General features: G+C 35.4%; 1 protein-coding gene across 4 annotated transcripts in view; it reads left to right on the top strand.

Annotated features, from left to right (window-relative positions):
- The window catches only part of LOC149163090 (MADS-box protein SOC1-like), a 290,773-nt gene that overhangs the window by 189,460 nt on the left and 80,575 nt on the right, over window positions 1-20,738 (top strand). The window contains exon 8 of one of the 4 annotated variants that reach the window (XM_089437525.1): window positions 13,015-13,483. The exons of the other annotated variants lie outside the window; for them this stretch is intronic. Coding sequence (XP_089293651.1) covers window positions 13,015-13,029 — 15 coding nt within the window. The 3' untranslated portion in view covers window positions 13,030-13,483. Of the gene's footprint in view, window positions 1-13,014; window positions 13,484-20,738 lie in introns of those variants that run through there. 4 annotated transcript variants of the gene reach the window in all.

Genomic DNA, 20,738 nt, shown 5'->3' with positions numbered 1-20,738 from the left:
AATACAACCCATCCTTATCTCCTTAATTAAGGGATGACTTGCTCAATCAAAGGGATAACTGTTGCATGTGTTCACAAAGACTTCATGTTTGATTTTCTCCAACTAATTAACTCAAGATGAATTAATTAATTATTTTTTGAATAGTTGCTGAGACTAAATTTGAATTTTAATTTTCAATTTTAATTCAAGGACAAATTATAATTGGAATCTATCCTGAAATGCAACTATAGTAATGCTATTTTTAGCATTTTTATTTTTTGAATTCCTTGTTGCTATTTTCAACACTCGTACCTGAAATGCTATCTATAGAATTTCTATTTTTAGCATTTCTTGTTGCTATTTTCAACATTAAGTGTATGTTATATCTAATCACCCCCTTGAAGCACCACTAGAGATAAAAGAATGAATGGGTCTTGGTAAGAAATCGTGTATGTTACCAAGAAGCCATGCAATTACCCATTTTACAATGCATCTAAGTAACATAGAATAGCTGCATTGTTTTATTCAATTTAATGTTCTTAAATTGTAAGCATAAATTATCGAGCAGTGCAGGTATGCTGATGAAGTGTATGTGCATTGTATGTGCTAGAAGTCTTTTATGTCATTAAGGTGATTATGTTATTGTTATCTAAGTTGATGTCAAACTGTAGAATTACTGTTCAGATGATGTTATTATCTATACTAGGATGTTATTTCTAAGATTTTATTGTTAATTGATTAACTTAAATGTTATCTCTAGAATTAGTTCTAATTGAATTGGGTTTTTAGAATGATTGGATGATGATTTTAACACTTTTAAAGGAATATGTTAAGTTAATCTTCTTTTCAAATTGTCAATTGTTTTTGGATTTTTATGCTGCAGCTAAGTAAAGTTAATTATGAAAACATGAAATGACATAAAGAAAACCCTAATTTATCAAATTGGAAATAAAATGTGCTTGAATTTAGAAGCTGAGAAAGACTGCCACTCTTATCTATTGGAACTTTATTTCAATGCAAAAAGCAAAACAAAAACAAGATTACTGAGCTATGAAATCACTAAGCTATGCTAGTGAAATGAATGAAACGAAATTGCTCAGTATATGCTAGGTATTAAGCAAATGAAATGATTGAGTTTATCCTAGATATTAATTAAACGAAATGGAGGATACATAAATTGTTGGCATTATGATTCTGGTATGGCTTTATGATACATATGTTGTACTTGATGGCAACCCACTCATCTCAGATGATAAATTATAGAGCAGAAAGGTTCACGCACTTATATGCAGAGAAAAGCTTATTCTATGTAGAGAAAATTTCACGCACTTATATGCAGAGAAAAGTTTATTTCATGTAGAGAAAAGTTCACGCACTTTTATGCAGAGAAAAGTTTATTTCATGTAGAGAAAAAGTTTACGCACTTTCATGTTGGAGAACTTCCCTTTGGTCCATGGTAGTTAGTCCTTGGTATTTGAACCTATGGTTTTGGACCATGGTACCTCGTCAAAAGTGTGTATATGTTGGAGAACATACCTTTGGTCCATGGTGGTTAGTCCTTGGTATTATTGAGCCCCATGCTTTTGGGCCCCTTGTATTGGTTATCTATGGTATTGATCCATGATTTTAGCAAGAAGCTTGCCTATATAAAGCAAAGGAGATCACTTGGCTAATTCATTCTTGCAAATCGAATATCTTAAGATCTGAAATATTGGGTTATTGTTTTAAAAGTTTGATCTATGAAAGGGAAGTTGGAAGCGAATCTGTGAAGGGTGATCTCTCGAGTGCTGCAGCTGCGGAAGTGCGGAGGCGTCACAGAAGGCGCAGTGCGGAAACGCCACAGAAGGCGCAGTGCGGAGGCGCCACAGAAGTCGCAGTGCGGAGACGCCACAGAGGCGCCACAGAAGGCGCAGTGCGGAGGCGCCACAGAGGGCGCAGTGCGGAGACGCCACAGAAGGTGCAGTGCGGAGGCGCCACAGAAGGCGCAGTGCGGAGGCGCCACTGAAGACACAGTGCGAAGACGCCACAGAGGCGCCACAGAAGGCGCAGTGCGGAGGCGCCACAAAAGGCGCAGGTGCGGTGGTCGCGGCGCCACAGAAGGCGCAGGTGCGGAGGTAGTACAAATATCCGCAGATCTATACCAGTGAAGTTGCTATCCCTGCTTAAAATTTGTTTTAACTGCCTTTGACTATTCTGCAGGGTTTTGGGTGCATAACTGATGTTTGGTTACTGGTATTGAGTTCAGATAACATCATGATTAATGACTTATCTTTATGTACTAGATCTGGTTGATAACTCTCATAATATCATTGTATATGTATGGATCTGGTGATTGGGTGATTCAGAAGGTTGTTTGATTATGAGCTTCAATGTTGTTGTTGTATCTAGTTTGAAAATTTATGAAAAGTGGTCTTTGAAAGAAAAGAAGTAGGGGGTTGTAGCTCCCTTGTAGGAGAGACTGGAAAACGAGAGAGAGTTGTAGCTCTCTGCAGGCTGCAGCCTGCGCACTGGTAAAGGACTGCACTAGTACAAAATCATTGTAACAGGAGTTTCTAATTTGAAAGAAGATAGAGACATATTGCAGCAGGTGGTTTTCACCCACATTGGGTTTCCACCTTATATCTGGTGTTCTTTGGTGTGACTATTTGTTTTTCTTGTTCATGCTCATTATTTTATGGTACTGATATGCAAAAATAATTCAAAGTGTAAATAAGGAAGATTTGTTAAAAGAACTTGATAATACTGATTCACCCCTCCGTCTCAGTATTATTTTCAACATAAATCAATTAAGTGAACCTAGTCGCGAACTTCATTGAACTACATCTTAAAAACATGAAAATAGGGCATCCATGAATTAAATCTATGAAACAAAAGAAAATCTAATTACTGCGAATCAAAGACCTGATCTGCATTCAGGGGCCCTGCACGAGGCAGTCAGTGGCCTTAAATCAACAACACATAAAATATATGAAACAAGAACTTTGCATTAACTGAAAAAGAGATCTACATGATGCTAAAATTACATACTGTGGCGCACACATTACATAGATTTTTCAGTGTTTTTATAGAATTTTTATTAACAATATGAGAAATTTAAGCTTACTGGACTTCACTATAATCTTTATCAAAACTAAATTATATCGCTTATTTGTCGATTTGCTATTGAAAAAGCAAATCGATAAAATCTCTTAAAGTTTGGACTTTGTTCCAGTGCGTTGTCCTGCTACTGACTGCTATTGTTGGTCATGTTATAGTGCGGACCTCTTGGTGAATTAGTCGAGTAAATAGGAAGAAATCCACGAGAGGATTATTCCTTATCTACTCACATACACCTTTGCCGAGCTGCAGATCTGTGGATTACCTGCAGAATCAGGGGAATTCTGTAGGTGCATGTAAACTTTAATAAAACAATAAGGCATATTGATAAAATATGAAAAAGAGGACATAAATGTTTATCTTATCAAAACATTATGTTTGCTGCAATTATTTGGATGATAGCGGTAGTAAAAAGGAGGTAAATATGGACAAAAGAGAGGTCAAGATAAAGCAGTGCTTGGACTCTACATTCCCCCACACTAGAGGTTTTATATGTCCTTATTAAATAGAAAATTTTCATTTTTCTGTATGTATTTAGACACTTTTGCCAACACATCTAGGTTTCACTTTCTTCTTCTTCTTGGCAGTTACTGCTATCCTTCGTTTCCTCATAACGATCTTGTACTTCAGATTAATGTTTTCTCTTTTCATGGCCTTGTTTTCTTTCTTCAATTTCTTATTCTTTTTATACCATAGACTTACATGAAAAATGAGGATATCACTTTTGGCAATTTGAATTCTATTTTGTGCCTTTAGTGTTTGATTTTCAGTTTTGAGGTACCTGTTTAATGTCTCCAGCTCAAAGATTTCTTGTTTCAAGACATTAGACACTGGAGGTTCTTGTGGCTCATTAAATTGGTTGATTCCTTCTTCTGGGCTCTGAATTGATCCTTTGGCTGCTGCTTCTTTTTTCTCTAATTATTCTATGTAATCATAGATTTCTTGTTGTACAGGATCAATACCTGGGCTTTGTTTTGGACTTTTAGGAGGTGAAATGGATTGAGGTGGTGATACCGTTAGAGACAGTCTTAGTGATTGTCTTGGAGAGTTCTCGAGATCTTTAGATTGATCTTTTGACTCAAGATCAATATGCTTTGTAACTTCTGAGGTTGCTTCTTTCACTATATTTAATTTGGTGCTTCTTCTCAAACCTGTGGTCAACAACTTTTGAATCTTTTTTTCTTTAACTTTTAGAATTTGTTTCTAAGGCAGGGTTTTTATTTGAGATAAAACTTTTGTTTTCTTCCTGGCTTTATTTTTTCCAAGACTTTCTATGTTCATTTTCTTCAAAATTTCTACAAGTGGTAGATCATCCTCTGACAATTCTTGTGGATGTTGTTGTTCCTGTTCTATTACTCCCTCAATTTTTCTCTTTTTTCCCCTTAGGGTTTTTCTACCACTTGGTTGCTCAATGGTTTTTTATTCAAAGTGATTTCCCTCTAGAAAATCTTCCCAATTGTTCCCTATGCTTTGAAGATGAAACTCAATCAAAATTTTTACTAACCTATAGACTTACATGAAGAATGAGGATATCACTTTTGGCAATTTGAATTCTATTTTGTGCCTTTAGTGTTTGATTTTCAGTTTTGAGGTACCTGTTTAATGTCTCCAGCTCAAAGATTTCTTGTTTCAAGACATTAGACGCTAGAGGTTCTTGTGGCTCATTAAATTGGTTGATTCCTTCTTCTGAGCACTGAATTGATCCTTTGGCTGCTGCTTTTTTTCTCTCTAATTATTCTATGTAATCATAGATTTCTTGTTGTACAGGATTAATACCTGGGCTTTGTTCTGGGCTCTCAGGAGGTGAAATGGATTGTGGTGGTGACACTGTTGGTGACAATATTAGTGATTCTCTTGGAGAGTTCTTGAAATCTTTAGATTGATCTTTTAACTCAAGATCAATATGCTTTGTAACTTCTGAGGTTGCTTCTTTCACTATGTTTAATTTGGTGCTTTTTCTCAAACCTGTGGTCGACAACTTTTGAATCTTTTTTCCTTAACTTTTAGAATTTGTTTTTAAGGCAGGGTTTTTATTTGAGATAAAACTTTTGTTTTTTTGCTGGTTTATTTCTTCCAAGACTTTCGATGTTCATTTTCTTTAAAATTTCTACAAGTGGTAGATCATCCTCTGACAATTCTTGTGGATGTTGTTGTTCCTGTTCTATTACGCTCTCAATTTTTCTCTTTTTTCCTCTTTTTTCCTCTTAGGGTTTTTCTACCACTTGGTTGCTCAGTGGTTTTTTATTCAAAGTGATTTCCCTCTGGAAAATCTTCCCAATTATTCCCTATGCTTTGAAGATGAAACTGAATCAAAATTTTTACTAACCCATGATTGTATATTATGTTGTCTATACGCTGGATTTTCTTCTGAACATTTACTAAAATTTTCTTAAGGCTATGAAACAAAAAGTATGGAAGATTCATTTGATGCTCTTTAAAGAAATTCATAAATACCCTAATGTGATAGAAAAACGTACACCTAAATCAGCGTTCAAAAGTAACAAATTTTCTAAGGATAAGGAGCAAATTTCTCCATTTACTTTTGAGGGAAGAGCTAGGAATACATTTTCTAGAGACAGTATTATCCATGCTTGGGTTTTTTAATAAAACAATAAGGCATATTGGACAAAAAAGATGTAAATATAAAACAATTCTTGGATTCTACAATGATGTGTAATGAAGGAATTGTTTTAGGTCACCATCTTTTAGGAGATGGAATTAAGGTAGACTCATTTAAGGTAGAGGTCATTTCTAAATTATCGGTAAATTATCAGTGCCAAATTATCAACTAGATGTTAGGAGTTTTCTCAGTTTTATTGGATATTATAGAAGGTTCATAGAAAACTTCACAAAAATTGCATCTCCACTCTTCAAACTACTTACCAAACACTGTGAAGTCAGTTGGGATCTTGATTGTCAAAATGGCTTTGCAACTTTGAAAAAGAAAATCTCTAAAGCACCTATTTTAAAAGGACCTAATTGGAAATTGCCTTTCCATATATCAACCGATGCATCAGACACAACCTTAGGAGTTGTGTTAGGACAAAAAGCTTACTCCTTATGCAATCTATTATACCAGTAAAAATTTAACTCCAACAAAGCTAAATTACACCGTAAATGAGAAGAATTTTTTAGCTGTAGTTCATACCATTAGTAAATTCAGATATTATATAATTGGCCATGAAACTTTCTGTTAGAGTCGGTATTGTCATCCCTCCGTCAGAGATCAACTCCTCTTGTTGCATTTCATGTTAGGTGTCCCGCCCAGTCATTTGCATTCCTTTAGGCGCATAGATCATCTGACGGTAGTGGCGTTCCTCCAGTTTCCCTCATGTTATCTCCCTATGTGCCGCACCACGTGGTGCTCGCTTTTCCTAGAGGGTTCTAAATCACAAAAAAACTGTATTTCTGGATTTGTCATGGAAAGTTATGCTTGCCTACCTATGGCCAAGAAATTTGGGCAGGTTTTGAGCCCTCAAAAAGTGAAAAAACACTCAAAAAATGACCTAACTGCCCTTATTTTGACACATAGGAAGCAGTGTTGGGAGAATTGACTTTTGGAGGGGCAAATGGAGGCCAAATTGAAAAATTCCATTTGGGTTGGAAAGACGACAGATAGACCTTTCCAGCGAGAACACCTAGAGCTCATTTGGACACCGGGAAGGGCTCCAAAAGTGGGTCCAAACAGACGCTACGCATAGAGAATTAGGGACTACGCATAGAGGAAAAATTGTCAGTTTGACCAAGATTTGCTCTGTTTTTGGCCCAGTTTCACCTAGTTTGACTTTTTCACTTTGCTAATGGCAAATTTATGATGTAATTTGATGGATTATGATGTAAATATGTTGGATTTTCACTTGTAGAGGTAGATTCATCAGCGTAGAGGTTGTTTCAAACTGAATGGATCTGTTTCTTTTTCTTAGAGGCATGTTGTTATCTTTCCTAGTTTGTAGTTCTCAGTTTAGAATCAGTGGGATCAACTCGTAAACTCATGAGCTCGACCCCTAGAGGCAAGGATGAGCTATGTTTGTCTATATTATGTTGTTTTTCAGTCATTAGCAGGGTTGGACTCTTGAGAAAGCCTTGAGTGTCATTGTACATTCATTTTCAGTATTTGGCTAAGGAATTGAGACTAGGATTTGCAGCACTCTTTGGGATTCATGTGGCAATTTGTACTGGTACAATGCTTCTTTTTATTTGTGAATTTGTTTATGTATGTCATCATCTATCTTATTTCTTCTGAATTAGGTAAACAAGAGTGTAAGTAGAATTCATTGAAAGTACAATGCTTTACTTAAGGTTTGCTGTAGTTGTTTGATGTTTTCAGCTGTCTGAGGAAGATTTATGATTGCCCTTGCCCCCTTCAACACCTCACCTGTCTTTTCCATCCATCTCATTAAAATTTAAGTGCCAAAACGGTTGCCTACCTTTCCCCATCGAGATCTCTGCAGAACTGAGCCTCAATCCCCGCACCCCAAAATTTGCTTTCTCCTTGGTTCAAACAAAACCCTAAAAGAGTCAAATCAAAGCGTTGTACTTCATACCTAGCCTAAAATTAGTTTTATTTTCAGTCATCTCAAACTCCATTGATTATCTTTTGCTGACATTGACCTAGAGAGAGCCATCTCCTGTCCTCGTAGGGCTAGCTACGAGGTTGAGCGTGGTTTGATGTTGGCCCTGGATCCTACCTTTTGTGGGCTTATAGAACTACATGGAGAAGCACTACAAGACATATTCCCTATGAACGTTTTTATGGGAAGCATGTCTTACTTCCAATAGAGTTACAGGTCCAGACTTATAAAACAACAGTTCAGTTGGACCTTGACTTGCCAAAAGCAGAAAAGCAGAAAAGCAAAGCATGGGACAACTCAATGACCTTTATGAAATAAGACAAAATGATTTCCAAAAGACAAGGCGAGTTCAACAATAGAGATTCAGATGGGAGGACAAATACATCAAAGAAAGAAATTTTCTTCCAGGAGATTGGGCATTACATTTTGATACAAAGTTCAAAAACTTCCAAGGAAAATTCCAAACTCACTAGCTTGGACATTTTGAAATTGAAAATGTCTCTGACAATAGTGTAGTCAGAATCAGGACTATCGATAAAAATAAAATTCCTCTTTTAGTGATTGGACATCGACTTAGTCTTTATCAAAAGCCATTGACAAATGAAGAATTTGTAAAAATTTTCCAAGACAGTTTAGAATTGAAGATGGTTGAGAATAATTCTTCTTCTTTTTCACATTAGAAATTTTATTTTTCTCTATTTTCATATATAATAATAATAATAATGTATAAACATGAAAACCAACAAGTTGTTGGCATGGTTATGCAGAAAATTTAAAGTGAAAACCAGCTCTTGTTGGCGCCTTAAATTTTCTCTTAATCATTTTTCTAAAAAAAATTCCCTTTCTTTAAACATCCATTTTTTGAAAATCTTTTAGCTACATAATTAGTGACTTTCTGCAGCTCAAGTAAGTTTCTGTAGCCAATCTAACAGGGAGACTTGGTGGCTCAAATTGAAGAAATGATTGACTCCTTTCAAAGTGAAAAGTACTTGCAAATGACATCAAAGAACAAATAACGGTTACCAAATAAATATAAGGTATGTAACACTTTAACTTTAGAATAGGGTTTAACATATTGCATATGTGAATAACGTGGGCAGAACATTACCGAAAAAATTGAAATGATTGTAGTTCATGGATGATAGTCACTTGTCAAATCTATTATAATCCGCCACCATTTTAACTCCTATCTCGTCCGCATTTCGAATCCATACATTTAATCGCAAAATCATTGAATTAAATGCATTCAAACGGCTAACTCATCTCTGCGAACATTCATCGTACTCGTTCGTTCTCTCATTCTCCCAAATTCATACATTCTCTCCATTCTAAAAGAGAAACTCTACTGGGACCATTTTACCTGTCAAGTAATACAGTGCTTGAGACGAAACATCTCTCACCATGGGCGTTATTATTCGAATAGAACCACCAGAAATGAAATTTTTGGAAGGATACCCCTAGACCAGAAAATTGTTATAGGAATTTCAGTGGTTAGATTTCATAGAAACGTTTGATGGTTTCCATAGGGAGGTGACAAAAACCTTTGCACGATATTTTGATCGAATAAAAGTTGAAATAGGTGATGTCAAGTTTGCAGTGACAGAGTCCTTGATCGCAGAAGCCATCGAACTACCTAGAGTTGAAGAAAAGTTGTTCAAGAACATAGGAATCGAAGGGGAAGACTGGAAAAGTTTTTTGAAAAACCCAAGCATGGAGACTACTATCTTCAGAAAAAGTATTTCTATTCTTGCCCATAAAAGTAAAATGAGAAATTTGCTCCTTGTCCTTTAGAAATTTGTTACTTGCGAAGGTCAATTTGGGTGTATGTTTTTCTATCACATTAGGCTATTGATGAATTTCCTTGAAAAGTGTGAAATGAATCTTCCATACTTTATGTTGCATAACCTTAAGAAAATGTCAATAAATATCTAGTAGAAATTCCAGCATATAGACAACACAATGTACCATCATGGGTTAATAAAAATCTTGATTGAGTTTCGTGTTCAAAGCATAGCTGATACTTGAGAATATTTTCTAGTAAGAAATCACATTGAAGAGAAAACCACTGAACAACCAAGTGGTAACAAAACCCTAAGTGTAAGAAAGAGAAAAATCGAGACAATAATAGAATAGGAACTACGACATCAACAAGAATTGTCAGAGGATGATCTACGAATTGTAGAAATTATGCGGAAAATGAACAGAGAAAGTCTTAGAAGAAAGAAAGCCAGCAAGGAAACAGAGTTTTTACTCCGAACAAAACTCCTTCAGAAAGAAAATCTAGAAGTTAAAAAAATAAGATTCAAGATTTGCCAACGACAGGTTTGAGAAGAAGCACTAGATTGAACATAGGGAAACAAACAATCTAAGAAGTTGCAAAACATATCGATATTGAGCCAAAAGAGAAATTAGACGATCTTGAGAACTGTCCGAGAGAGTCACTGAGACTTCCACCAAGGACATAACCACCTCCTTTCATTTCACCTCCAAGGCGTCCAGTACAAATCTTATGCATCGATCCTGTTCAGCAAAAAATCTATGATTACATAGAATCATTAAAGAGAAAGGAAGCAACAGCCAAATGATCAATTCAGAGCCCAGAAGAAGGAAGCAACCAGTTTAATGAGCCACAAGAACCTCTAGCATCTAATGTCTTGAGATAAGAAATCTTTGAGCTAGATACATTAAACAAGTACCTCAAAACTGAAAATCAAATGCTAAAGGCACAAAACGGAATTCAAATTGCCAAAAGCGATAACCTCATTCTTCACTTAAGTTTACGTCATAAAAAGAACAAGAAATTGAATAAAGGAAACAATGTCATGAAAAGAGGAATCATTAACTTGAAGTATAAGATCTTTATAAGCAAACCAAGGATGGTTGTGATTTCCAAGAAGAAGAAAAAGAAAGTGGAATCTGGATGTGCTGGCAAAGGTATACAAGAAAATGACAATTTTGTGTTGTATGAGGACATACAAAACCTACAGTATAGGGGAATGTAGAGTTCAAGAACTGCTTTATCTTGACATCCTTTTTCCTATCGCTATCATCCAAATAAATGCAATAAACATAAGGTTTTGATAAGGTAAACATACATGTGTCATCTTTTTCATATTTTGTCAATATGATTTATTGCTTTATTAAAGTTTACATGCAACTACAGAATTGACCTGATTCTGCAGCTAGTCCACAGATCCACAACTACTTCCATTGTTGATAAGGTTCGTGTGCGCCAACTCATCAAACGAGTGTAAGTGTACATAGGGAATGATCCTCTCATGGATTTCTTTTTGTTTACTTGAGCTTATTCATTAGGATATCTGCACTACAACACGGTCAAACACATGATAGTGCGCTAGAACCGAGTCCGAGTTACAAGAGATTTCATTGATTTGCTTTTAGAATAGAAAATCGACAAATAAGCGATATAATTTAGTTTTGATAAGGATCGTAGCGAAGTCCTGTAGGCTTGAATTTATCAGATTGTTAATTAAAACTCTATAAAAACAATGGAAACTCTGTGTAATGGGTGCACCACCGTATGTAATTTTGAGCAACCTGTAGAATTCTTTTTCGTTTAATACAAAGGTCTTGGTTCATACATTTTATGTGTTGTTGATCTAAGGCGACTGACTGCATCATGGAGGGCCCATGCGTGCATATCAGGTCCGTAATTCACTGCAATTAGATATTCTTTTGTTTCATAGATTTAATTCATGGATGCTCTGTTTTCATATTTTTAAGAAGCAGTGCAATGAAGTTCGCGACTAGGTTGATAAGCTCAGGCATTTTTATGATAAACTCAGGCATTTTGTTTGATTCATGCCTAATATAACTCAGCAATTTCGTTTCATTCATAGCTTAGTTATTTCATAACTTCGTAATATCCTTTCTGTTTTTCTTTTTGCATTGAAATAAAGTTGCAGTAGATAAGAGTGACATTCTTCCTTAGCATCTGAATTCAAGCACATTTCATTTTTTAAGTTGATAAAATAGGATTTTCTTTATATTATTTCAAGCTTTCATAATTAGCTTTGTTTAGCTACAAAATAAAAATCCGAAAACGATTGATAAGTTGAAAAGAAAATTAACTCAAGATAATTAAAAAGAGTTAGAATCATTATCTAAACATTTTAAATGTTCAATTCAATCAGAACTAATATCATTTGGAGTAATCAATTAAGAAATTTTAGAAATAACATCCTAGTATAGATAATAACATCGTCTCAATTCTAATTCTATAGTTTGACCTTTATTTAAATAACAATAGCATAATCATCTTAACGACGTAAACAATTTCTGGCACATACAGTGCACTTGTACTTTATCAGTTTAGCTGCCCTGATCGATAATTGATGTGTACAATTTAAGAACATTAAATCGACTAAACAATCATAAAACATTTCTCATGGCTTAATGAAAGATTTGTTTCTCTACATCTTATGAGAGTTTTTTCTAAATTTTCAAGTGCTTCTTCAAAAGAATCTCCGTAAATTGTGAAATCATCCATATATACTTCCACACTATCATGAATATGATCAGAGAAAATTTTGAGGATTGCTCTTTGGAATGTTGCTAGAGCTTGCATAATCCAAAAGGAAGTACTCGGTAAGCATAAGTTCCCCATGGACGGGTAAATGTGGTTTTATTTTGATCTTCATGTGCTTCCTGGATCAGATTGTAGTGACTAAACTGTCCAAAAAATGAAAAATACTTTTTCCCTGCTAATGTGTTTAAAACATTATCTATGAAAGGAATTGGAAAGTGGTCTTTTAATGTTGCTTTATTCAATTCCTTGTAATCGATACACACTCTCCATTTCCCATTTTTATTAGGAACGATTACTCGAAGTGAAACCCACTGACTCTCTGATATTGGATAGACAAAGTTTACATTTAGCCGTTTTTGTAATTCTTCTTTAATAATTTCTTTCAGATTTGAATTCATTCTTCTTTGTGGCTATCTAACTACTCTCGCACTCTGTTCAATGTAGATATGATGCATTCAAGTTTTAGGATTAATTCCTCCCATACAAGTCTATTCCCATGCATAAGCGGAAGAGTGTTTTTTGGAAAATTTCAACCAATTGATTTTTCTGTAATTTTTCAAGGTTTTCATTAATGTTCAAAGTTTTGTTTGGAAAAATTTGTATTGAAGAATTTCCAAACTTTTCCATAGTGTAAAGACATTTGTCTAGATTATAGATATTCGATTTGACTATGGTTATAATGTGAGGAGGGTTCATTATTTTCCATTAGATTTAAAATTTGCTCCTTCTCACTTACTTGTTCAGTAGCGAAAACAGGTTGTACATCATCATCATTATGTATCCATTCCTCACTCTCTATTTCCATTGTTGTTTTTGCAGGTGGATACAATGTAAATTTATTTGTAGAACTTCCATCTGAGATAAACATGTCACCTGATCTACAACCGATGAAAGCATCTGCCGTAGCTAACCAAGGTCTTCCTAGGATTAATGGATGTCCTCTTGAATTATTATTGGGTGTTAAAACCATGAAGTCGACAGGATAATCCCAAGAATCTAAGGATACACAAACAACATTTAATACACAATGAGGTTTAATTACAGATCTATATTTTAATTGCAACAATGTTGGTGTGTATTGAAGATTAGGAAGCCTTAGTGAATCCATGATTTGTTTACTCATTATGGTTGCTCCTGGACCAATTAGTGTGTTTGGTATTTCAATTCCATTGATGTGAATTTTCACGATGGGGCTCCCTGGATGTAGATATTTTTGTATTGTTGCTCTTCCCATCATGATGTCTGCAATTTTCCCAATTAATTGAATCCTTTTTATGTTTTTTCTTTTTCTTCATGATCTTTGAGTACTGAATTCCTTGATTGTTTTTGCAAAATTTGGTATTTCTTTTATAGCTTGCAATAAAAGAATTTTTATACAAACATTTCTTAATTCATGCAGCATATAATCAAGCAATGTGATTTGTTTTTCTACTCCTTAATCAATTTTCAACCGTTCAGGAAAAGGTGGTTTAATGGACACTAACGGTTGTTCTATAATAGGAGTATCATCAGAATTTATAGGAACATTCTCTATTTGATTATTTTCTTTCCGAGGAAGAGAGATTTCTCCTTCTTCAAATTGATTTTTATCTTTTTGAAGATTTGTCCTTGCTCCCTGTATGACAACAAGGGGTTTTCTTTGTAATACTCTACCAAATCTTAATTGGACATTATTTAGATCTAGTGGAGTTATGACGTAGGTTTGAGGATATAGCCCATCTATATTTTAAACAGGTTGTGGCATATTGTTATTTGGATTCGGAAGTGGTTGAGCCCGTAATTGATTTGGTTTTTGTGCAAATGGTAGGGAGCATTGTGAATTTTGATTTTGGATTTGAACTTGAGGTAATTTATTAGCTTGAGGAGTTTGATTAGATTAAGGTAAGAATTGTGGTGGGAAATTATGATAGGATGGTGAACACTGTTGATATTGAGCATCAGCCGCATAAGGATTTTGCCATCCTGATTCCAAGATTGTAATTGTGGCTGAGCCCAAGGCTGTCGAGAGGGATTCCAATTATTTTGTGAAGACTGAGAAAATTGTTGTGATTTAAAGCCTTGTGGTTGATTTGCTTGAGAGTTCTTCCATGGCCTTTTGGAAATAGAATAAAGAGGGTCTACTTGTTCTGGTATTCCTTCATCATTAAATAAAGCCTTAAGACCTGGTAGAGAAGGACATTCTTTAGTATCATGGTTATTTGCACATATGGCACAAGTTTCTATGGTTTTTAAGTCTAAAGGACATTCTCTTAGAGCATGCTTCTTTCTACACTTGGGACAAGAGATGGATAATGCAACATTTTCAGCCTTTTGCTTGTTTTGTATTTTAAGGGTGTCAATTTTTTCACTAAGACTACCTAAAATATCTGTTTTAAAAGTATCAAACAAGCTTCGTAGTTCTGCCCTACTGGCTGTCCTAGGTGCAGATTTGTTGTTTTTTGATAAAAGAGGATCCCTAGGACTTTTTCCAACTCATGCTTTAACCCTTGAAATATGTACACATAGATCACAAATATCTACAAATGTTAATTGAGAAATATCTCCTTTTCTTGTCAAGTTAATGAGATCAATGCACTCATCTCTAATAGATTTTAGTAGGAGGGTTTTCAAAGTTTCCTCATCCAGACTATCTATTTTTGCCGTTTTAAGATTATAAACAAATCTCTCGACTAAGTCTTCAAGTTTCTTATCTTCTTTCTGTGTCATTTTGAAGACTTCGTCCCTAATTCTGTGAGGCATACAATAGTCCCTATATTTCTCTGAGAATGCTTCTTTCATTTGTGCTCATGTACTTATATTATTCGTTCCTAGACTCATCAACCATTTCAATGTTGAATCCTTTAAGGTAGAAGGCAACAATTTTAATTTTTGAGTATCATGTAGATAATTATATGATCTGCATAATACTTCAAATTCAAATAGAAATGGCTCTGTGTTTTCACTTCATTTTCCATGGAAATTTGGAAGAATAGAAGGTGAAATATTTTTCATTGTGAGGGTTGTATCTTCATCAAAGGTAGGAAATCCAAAAGGATCTTGATCTCCTCTGCCTCCTTCTCTCTCTCTATCTCCACCACATCCTCTACCTCTACACCTGCCTCCAATCCTAGCTTATTCACCATTGACATTGTGTAGTTCTCCATGTTCTTCAACCATGATGGATTCTTCGGTATCTGTTTCCACTACGAATGGATAAACAAATTGAGTTTCTTGTTCCTCTTCTTCACTGGGAATTTCTAATTCTTCTCCTAGAATTTGTTCACTAGTGGAAGATAGAAAAACTATTCTTGTAGTTAGGGATGTAGGATCTTCTTCGATTATAGCCTCAGTTTATGAAATAGGTGAAGTTCTGGATTGGATTTCAGATCCTAAGACTTCATGAAGGCTTTGTTGGCCTATTAATGGAATTCGAGTTTGAGTGTGGTGTGGAACTTCGAAGTCATGGTGGAGTGAGCGGATTTGTGGGAATTGAGCTTCTTCCTTGACCCACAAATCTACCTCTAGAGTCTCTTTCCCTATCCATATCATGTTTTTATTTGATTTTTTTTTAACTTCTATTTGCACTTCCCCTTCAACGATGTCAAATTATTAGTCAATTTAATGTTCTTAAATTGTAAGCATAAATAAATGACCAGGGCAGATAAGCGGATGGGGTGTAGGTGCACTGTATTTGCTAGAAGTCTCTTATGTCGTTAAGGTGATTATATTATCATTATCTAAGTTAATGTCAAACTCTAGAATTAGTGTTGATATGATACTATTATCTATGCTAGGATGTTATTTCCAAGATTTATTGTTAATTGATTATCTTAAATGTTATCTCTAGAATTATTTCTGATTGAATTGAGTTTTTAGAATGATTGGAAAACGATTTTAACTCTTTTCAATGAATATGTTATGTTAATCTACTTTTCAACTTATCAATTGTTTTTGGGTTTTTATGCTGCAACTAAAAAGGTAGTTATGAAAGTATGAAATGACATAAAGAAAATCTTAATTTATCAACTTGGAAATGAAATGTGCTTGAATTCAGATGTTGAGAAACACTGCCACTCTTATCTATTGCAACTCTATTTCAACGTAAAAAGCAAAACAGAAACGAGATTACTGAGCTATGGAATCACTAAGCTATGCTAGGCAAATGAATGAAACGAAATTACTGAATTTATGCTAGGTATTAAGTAAATGAAATCACTGAGTTTATGATATATATTAAGGAAACGAAATGAACGATGTAGTGGTCTTAGAAAATGTCTGGGTATGTACTTACTATCCCAATAAGTTGGAGTGCGTATGTACCCATATCAATGTTACATGAAAAGTGCATGTTGCCTCAAAATCTTGTGAGAGTCCTCACAAGGTAAGAGCTAAACTAAAACACAACAATGAGGTGGCTGGAACTGTCACCTTAGCACTTCACATCCTACTCTTAAGTGGAATTTCACAACATAAGAGGCTTCCCATTATATCAACCTAAAGGTATTTTAAATCAATAGGTTTAAGCTGATGTACTCCCTATTTGGATTAGGGAACAAGTATTTATGTCAAGGAACAATGCACCATTAACTAAGCCTAGAAAACGGTGCTCGAGACCTAGGGTTTGAAGATATGATTCAACAAGAGACTACCTATGCATGCAAGCATAAGATATGATTAACATTAGGGAATGATAAACCTTCAACAAACCCTAAGTTGAAGCCTTGTATAGAATTGGATATTTGCAATGTCTTAAATTACTTAGCGTTGATGACATTAGCCCTAATGAGGCACTGGTCATGATGCAATATGCTAGGTTTTGAGTTGCTGAGGTCAAACAGGATGAGAGATACCAAATCAGCTCCAATGTTTTAGAAGCTTAATACCTAGTTGAATTTGACCGTTGCTCTAGACTTAGTAGCTTGCCTTCAATGGCCAAAAATGTAAGAGAGAGAAGTTTGAAGATTTCCCACCTTTTAATTGTCAAATGGATCCCAGTGCTTTTTCCCTACTTGGGTGATGGAGTCTTATGGATTTAATATTTAAACCATAGAGATATTTTGTTTGGAATAAGCGGGAAACCGTAGTTTTTACTCTCTAACCCTAGCTATGTTCTTATGAGGTGAGAAATTAAATAGAAATATGCTCACTAAGAAATTTTCTATGTAATTCAAGAAATATAGATTAGACATGCAACAATTTACCAGGAATTACGAATAAATATTTGCATTTGGACAAGGAACAATTAGAAACCCTAGCAATATTTTATTTCATGTAAAATATAAAAAAATATGTAGTAAATACTCATAAATTATCCAAGAACATGCCTTCTTTCAATTCCAAAAGAATGTAACACAGAAACTCGTCTCTAATAACAAAAGTCAACATAAGATCACATTTCCTCAAGCAGTGAAGCGCAATAGGCTAAGTGAAGCTCTTTTAAAGACGTTGAAATCCACAAGTCTGGTGATGAGAAATGAAAAGAGGTAATATAATGTTTATAGGAGGTGATGAGAAATGAAAAGAGATGACCTTCCTTTTATAGGAGGCCTATTACTTCTAATAATCCACTAAAAGTGCCCAAAACAAGTTTATTTCTGAGTAGACACAAATAAAAGAGTAACAAGTGAACCCAAGAGCTCAGCAAATATAATATGCGAATAAATTCCCACACATGTGAGCCATAAGTCCTCAATAAGCATGACATAATGCTCGTTTAGGGCTCAAAATGTTCCAAAAGTGTAATGGAAATGTTGGATGAGTCTCCAAGCATGATGACTAACCTCTATTTGGGAAAGGATCCTAAAATATAGCCTCAAGGTATATACATGTATCGAAAAGCCAATGTTGGGTGCCCTGCGTCATCTCTATGGGAGCCATGTAGACATCATTGTGTATTCTGTCTCCAGCATTTGGGCTCCATCAGGGGTACCAAGCCATCCTCAATAAACTTAGGGGATAATCATCCTAATCTAGGCTCTGGATCAAGTCATGTCCATAAAATAGTGTCAAGGTCATCTTGGGGGAATGTTTGGTCCACTGGCACATCATCAAGAATCCTTAATGCTAGGTAAGGGAAGCTAGTGTTCTGACATATGAGGGTGTCGTATGGTGTCTATGAGCTATAAAGATTGTCCAATTGTCCAACGCTTTGTTGAATAATGGAAACACTACATCTACAAGGTCATAATGCTCTCCAAAACTATAGTATGGTTTGAGCATAATGGGGAGTAGGAGTGGTTTATTGTGCCCTGAAGGCTTCGTTTACTCTTTGCAAAGCCACGTGGTGAAACCATCTCAAACTCAAGTGAAAGCAACGATTTGTTAGAGACAATAACCATGGATGTATCTAAGTGGAAGATACTTAAATGTTAAGGGCCCATGTAAAAGTGTGCGATAATGTTGTAGGTGTGGGTAGGAAATACACCCTATTACGTGCTTTCAGTCTCTAAGGGAGGAGGCATTTCCAAGGCCAACTCTTCAATCCATATGTGGGTGAAAATAGGTGGTGACGAAGGGGAAATGACTTCATGGCTAAGTTCTATTGTCAGGCGAAAAGATAATGAGAGTCAACATACTAAATGTATAGATGTAGAGGAGGGAGCAATCTTGGATGCATGAGTTGCCTCTTTCCTTGGAATGGTTTTACACCTCTCTGTTGCACCTTTTACTTCTTTTTGATAATGCTTATAATGGTGCATAGTTGAAGGATCAAAGTGTGTTCTTTGTGATATAACATTTATTTAATAACTTAATATGACTCAACTTATTTCTTATTAAGGTTGGGACATGCAAGGGTTCCTTATAATGAGAAGAAGCTTCAAGTGATGAGGCATTTAGTTGGCTAATGGGGGGGGGGGTAGAGCTCATGCTAGGATTTTTCCCACGTGCTAAATTTTTGTCCTGGCCATCTTTTGAATTTTACTTTTCTTTTCATTTTGTTGTGCCCATCTTAAGATTTTCCATTCTTTTAGATGCATCAACCTCTAAGGGGAAAGTTTTTCAACCGTACTCAAGGATGTGGATGTGTGGGAAAAATATCAATGAACCAATGATGGATAACCCAAAGCATGAAGGTGGTATCGAGGGAATGATGAAAAATGGAAGATGTTAAGTATGGAAAGGGAAGTAGATATGCTACTTTACTCTTTGTATCCCAGGTAACACCCCTCAACTCTGAGGCTTTAGATGAGGAAATATCGTATTAGTGTTAAAGATTTAACCTCCTAGTATGGTGACAACAAGTTTATCGTCAAGGTTGTCCAGTCTTCCAGATCACCTCATTATGCCTATTAAAATTCCCAAAACATTACGTAGAGCACTCAATTGAAAAATTGTTATAGCACCTGTTGAGTGGTAGCCTACATTCATTCAATAAAAGTGTCAGATGGTGAGTGGAGCATCACTGATGCATATGGCAGAGGAATGTGGTATATCATCATCAATAAACAATTTGTAAGGTTGTTGGCTCGCTGCCTGAGATAGGAGAAAAGGTTTTCTCTTTTAGGGTTACCCATTTTGGTGGGTAATACGACATATCGCTATAAGACCTGGAGAAGCATACATACCCTTTTATCATGTGTCCCTGATGTCTTGGATATCTTGCATACATTAGTTTAGTAAACTTTATTAGGTAGTTCTTAAAAACTTGGATGAGTCGGCCATGTTTTGGGTAGATGCTCTCTGATGGGACCATGGTGTTCATTGTAGACTCTAGGAGGTGAAGTTTTATATTTAGGTATAGTTCATAAATTGGTTGAATGAGCTATGTACATGAAGGACATCCTAATAGGTGAATGGTTGTAGTGGAAAAATATCCATGCATTTTGGTGAATCGTTGTTCCTTTATATGGATATGGACAATTTGTTGATTTGCGCATGATTGAGGTACAAGATGATAGTATGAGGAAGGACCGGATATGGATGATGCTATTGAGGAGGTTCTTCAAATTGTAGTAAGGCATTTATTGCAGATAAAAAGACTTTGAAGATTAGCTGATGAAGATTGAGACAATAATCATTAAGGGGGAGTGTTACAGTATGTAACACCTACTTTCTTTGTATGCACATAATGTGAAAATTCGAGAATCCCACTCGAATCAACCACTGCAAGAAAGTTTTAAACTTCTCATATCAGTTAATTATTGGAACAAATTATGTATTGCTTCCTACAACAAACATCGAAGCTAATACAACTGCAGCGTTCACTTAATTAAGTAATTTGCCCAAAACAAGAATAGGACAATAGAGAAAAAAAAATACACTCAAGTGACAGTATTTCTTGGACAAATGTCCTCGGAAAAACCTGATGCCTCTTAATCGATGCAACAACTCTGAGGGTTTTTATTATTTTGTAGAAGTATTATGAATACAACTCTGGATGCCCTCATGGCAATCCAATTACAGAGAATTAAACTTGGTAGAAAAAATTAGTGACATTACCTCACTTTACCCGACAAGTCTCGGCTGATCCGAACACTGAACCAACTCTCCTTGGCTATCTTTGTGTTGGCCCTGCGTAGGTCCTGAGTCAACCACAAAAGGCTCTGCGTCAGATCAACTATTAA

Source organism: Pinus tabuliformis, chromosome 5_2, assembly GCF_031772625.1.
Source record: "Pinus tabuliformis cultivar Carrire ecotype Pingquan chromosome 5_2, CPIR1, whole genome shotgun sequence".
Taxonomy (NCBI): domain Eukaryota; kingdom Viridiplantae; phylum Streptophyta; class Pinopsida; order Pinales; family Pinaceae; genus Pinus; species Pinus tabuliformis.
The sequence above is the reverse complement of the archived record's forward strand: the minus strand, read 5'-3'. Positions and strand labels throughout refer to the sequence as shown.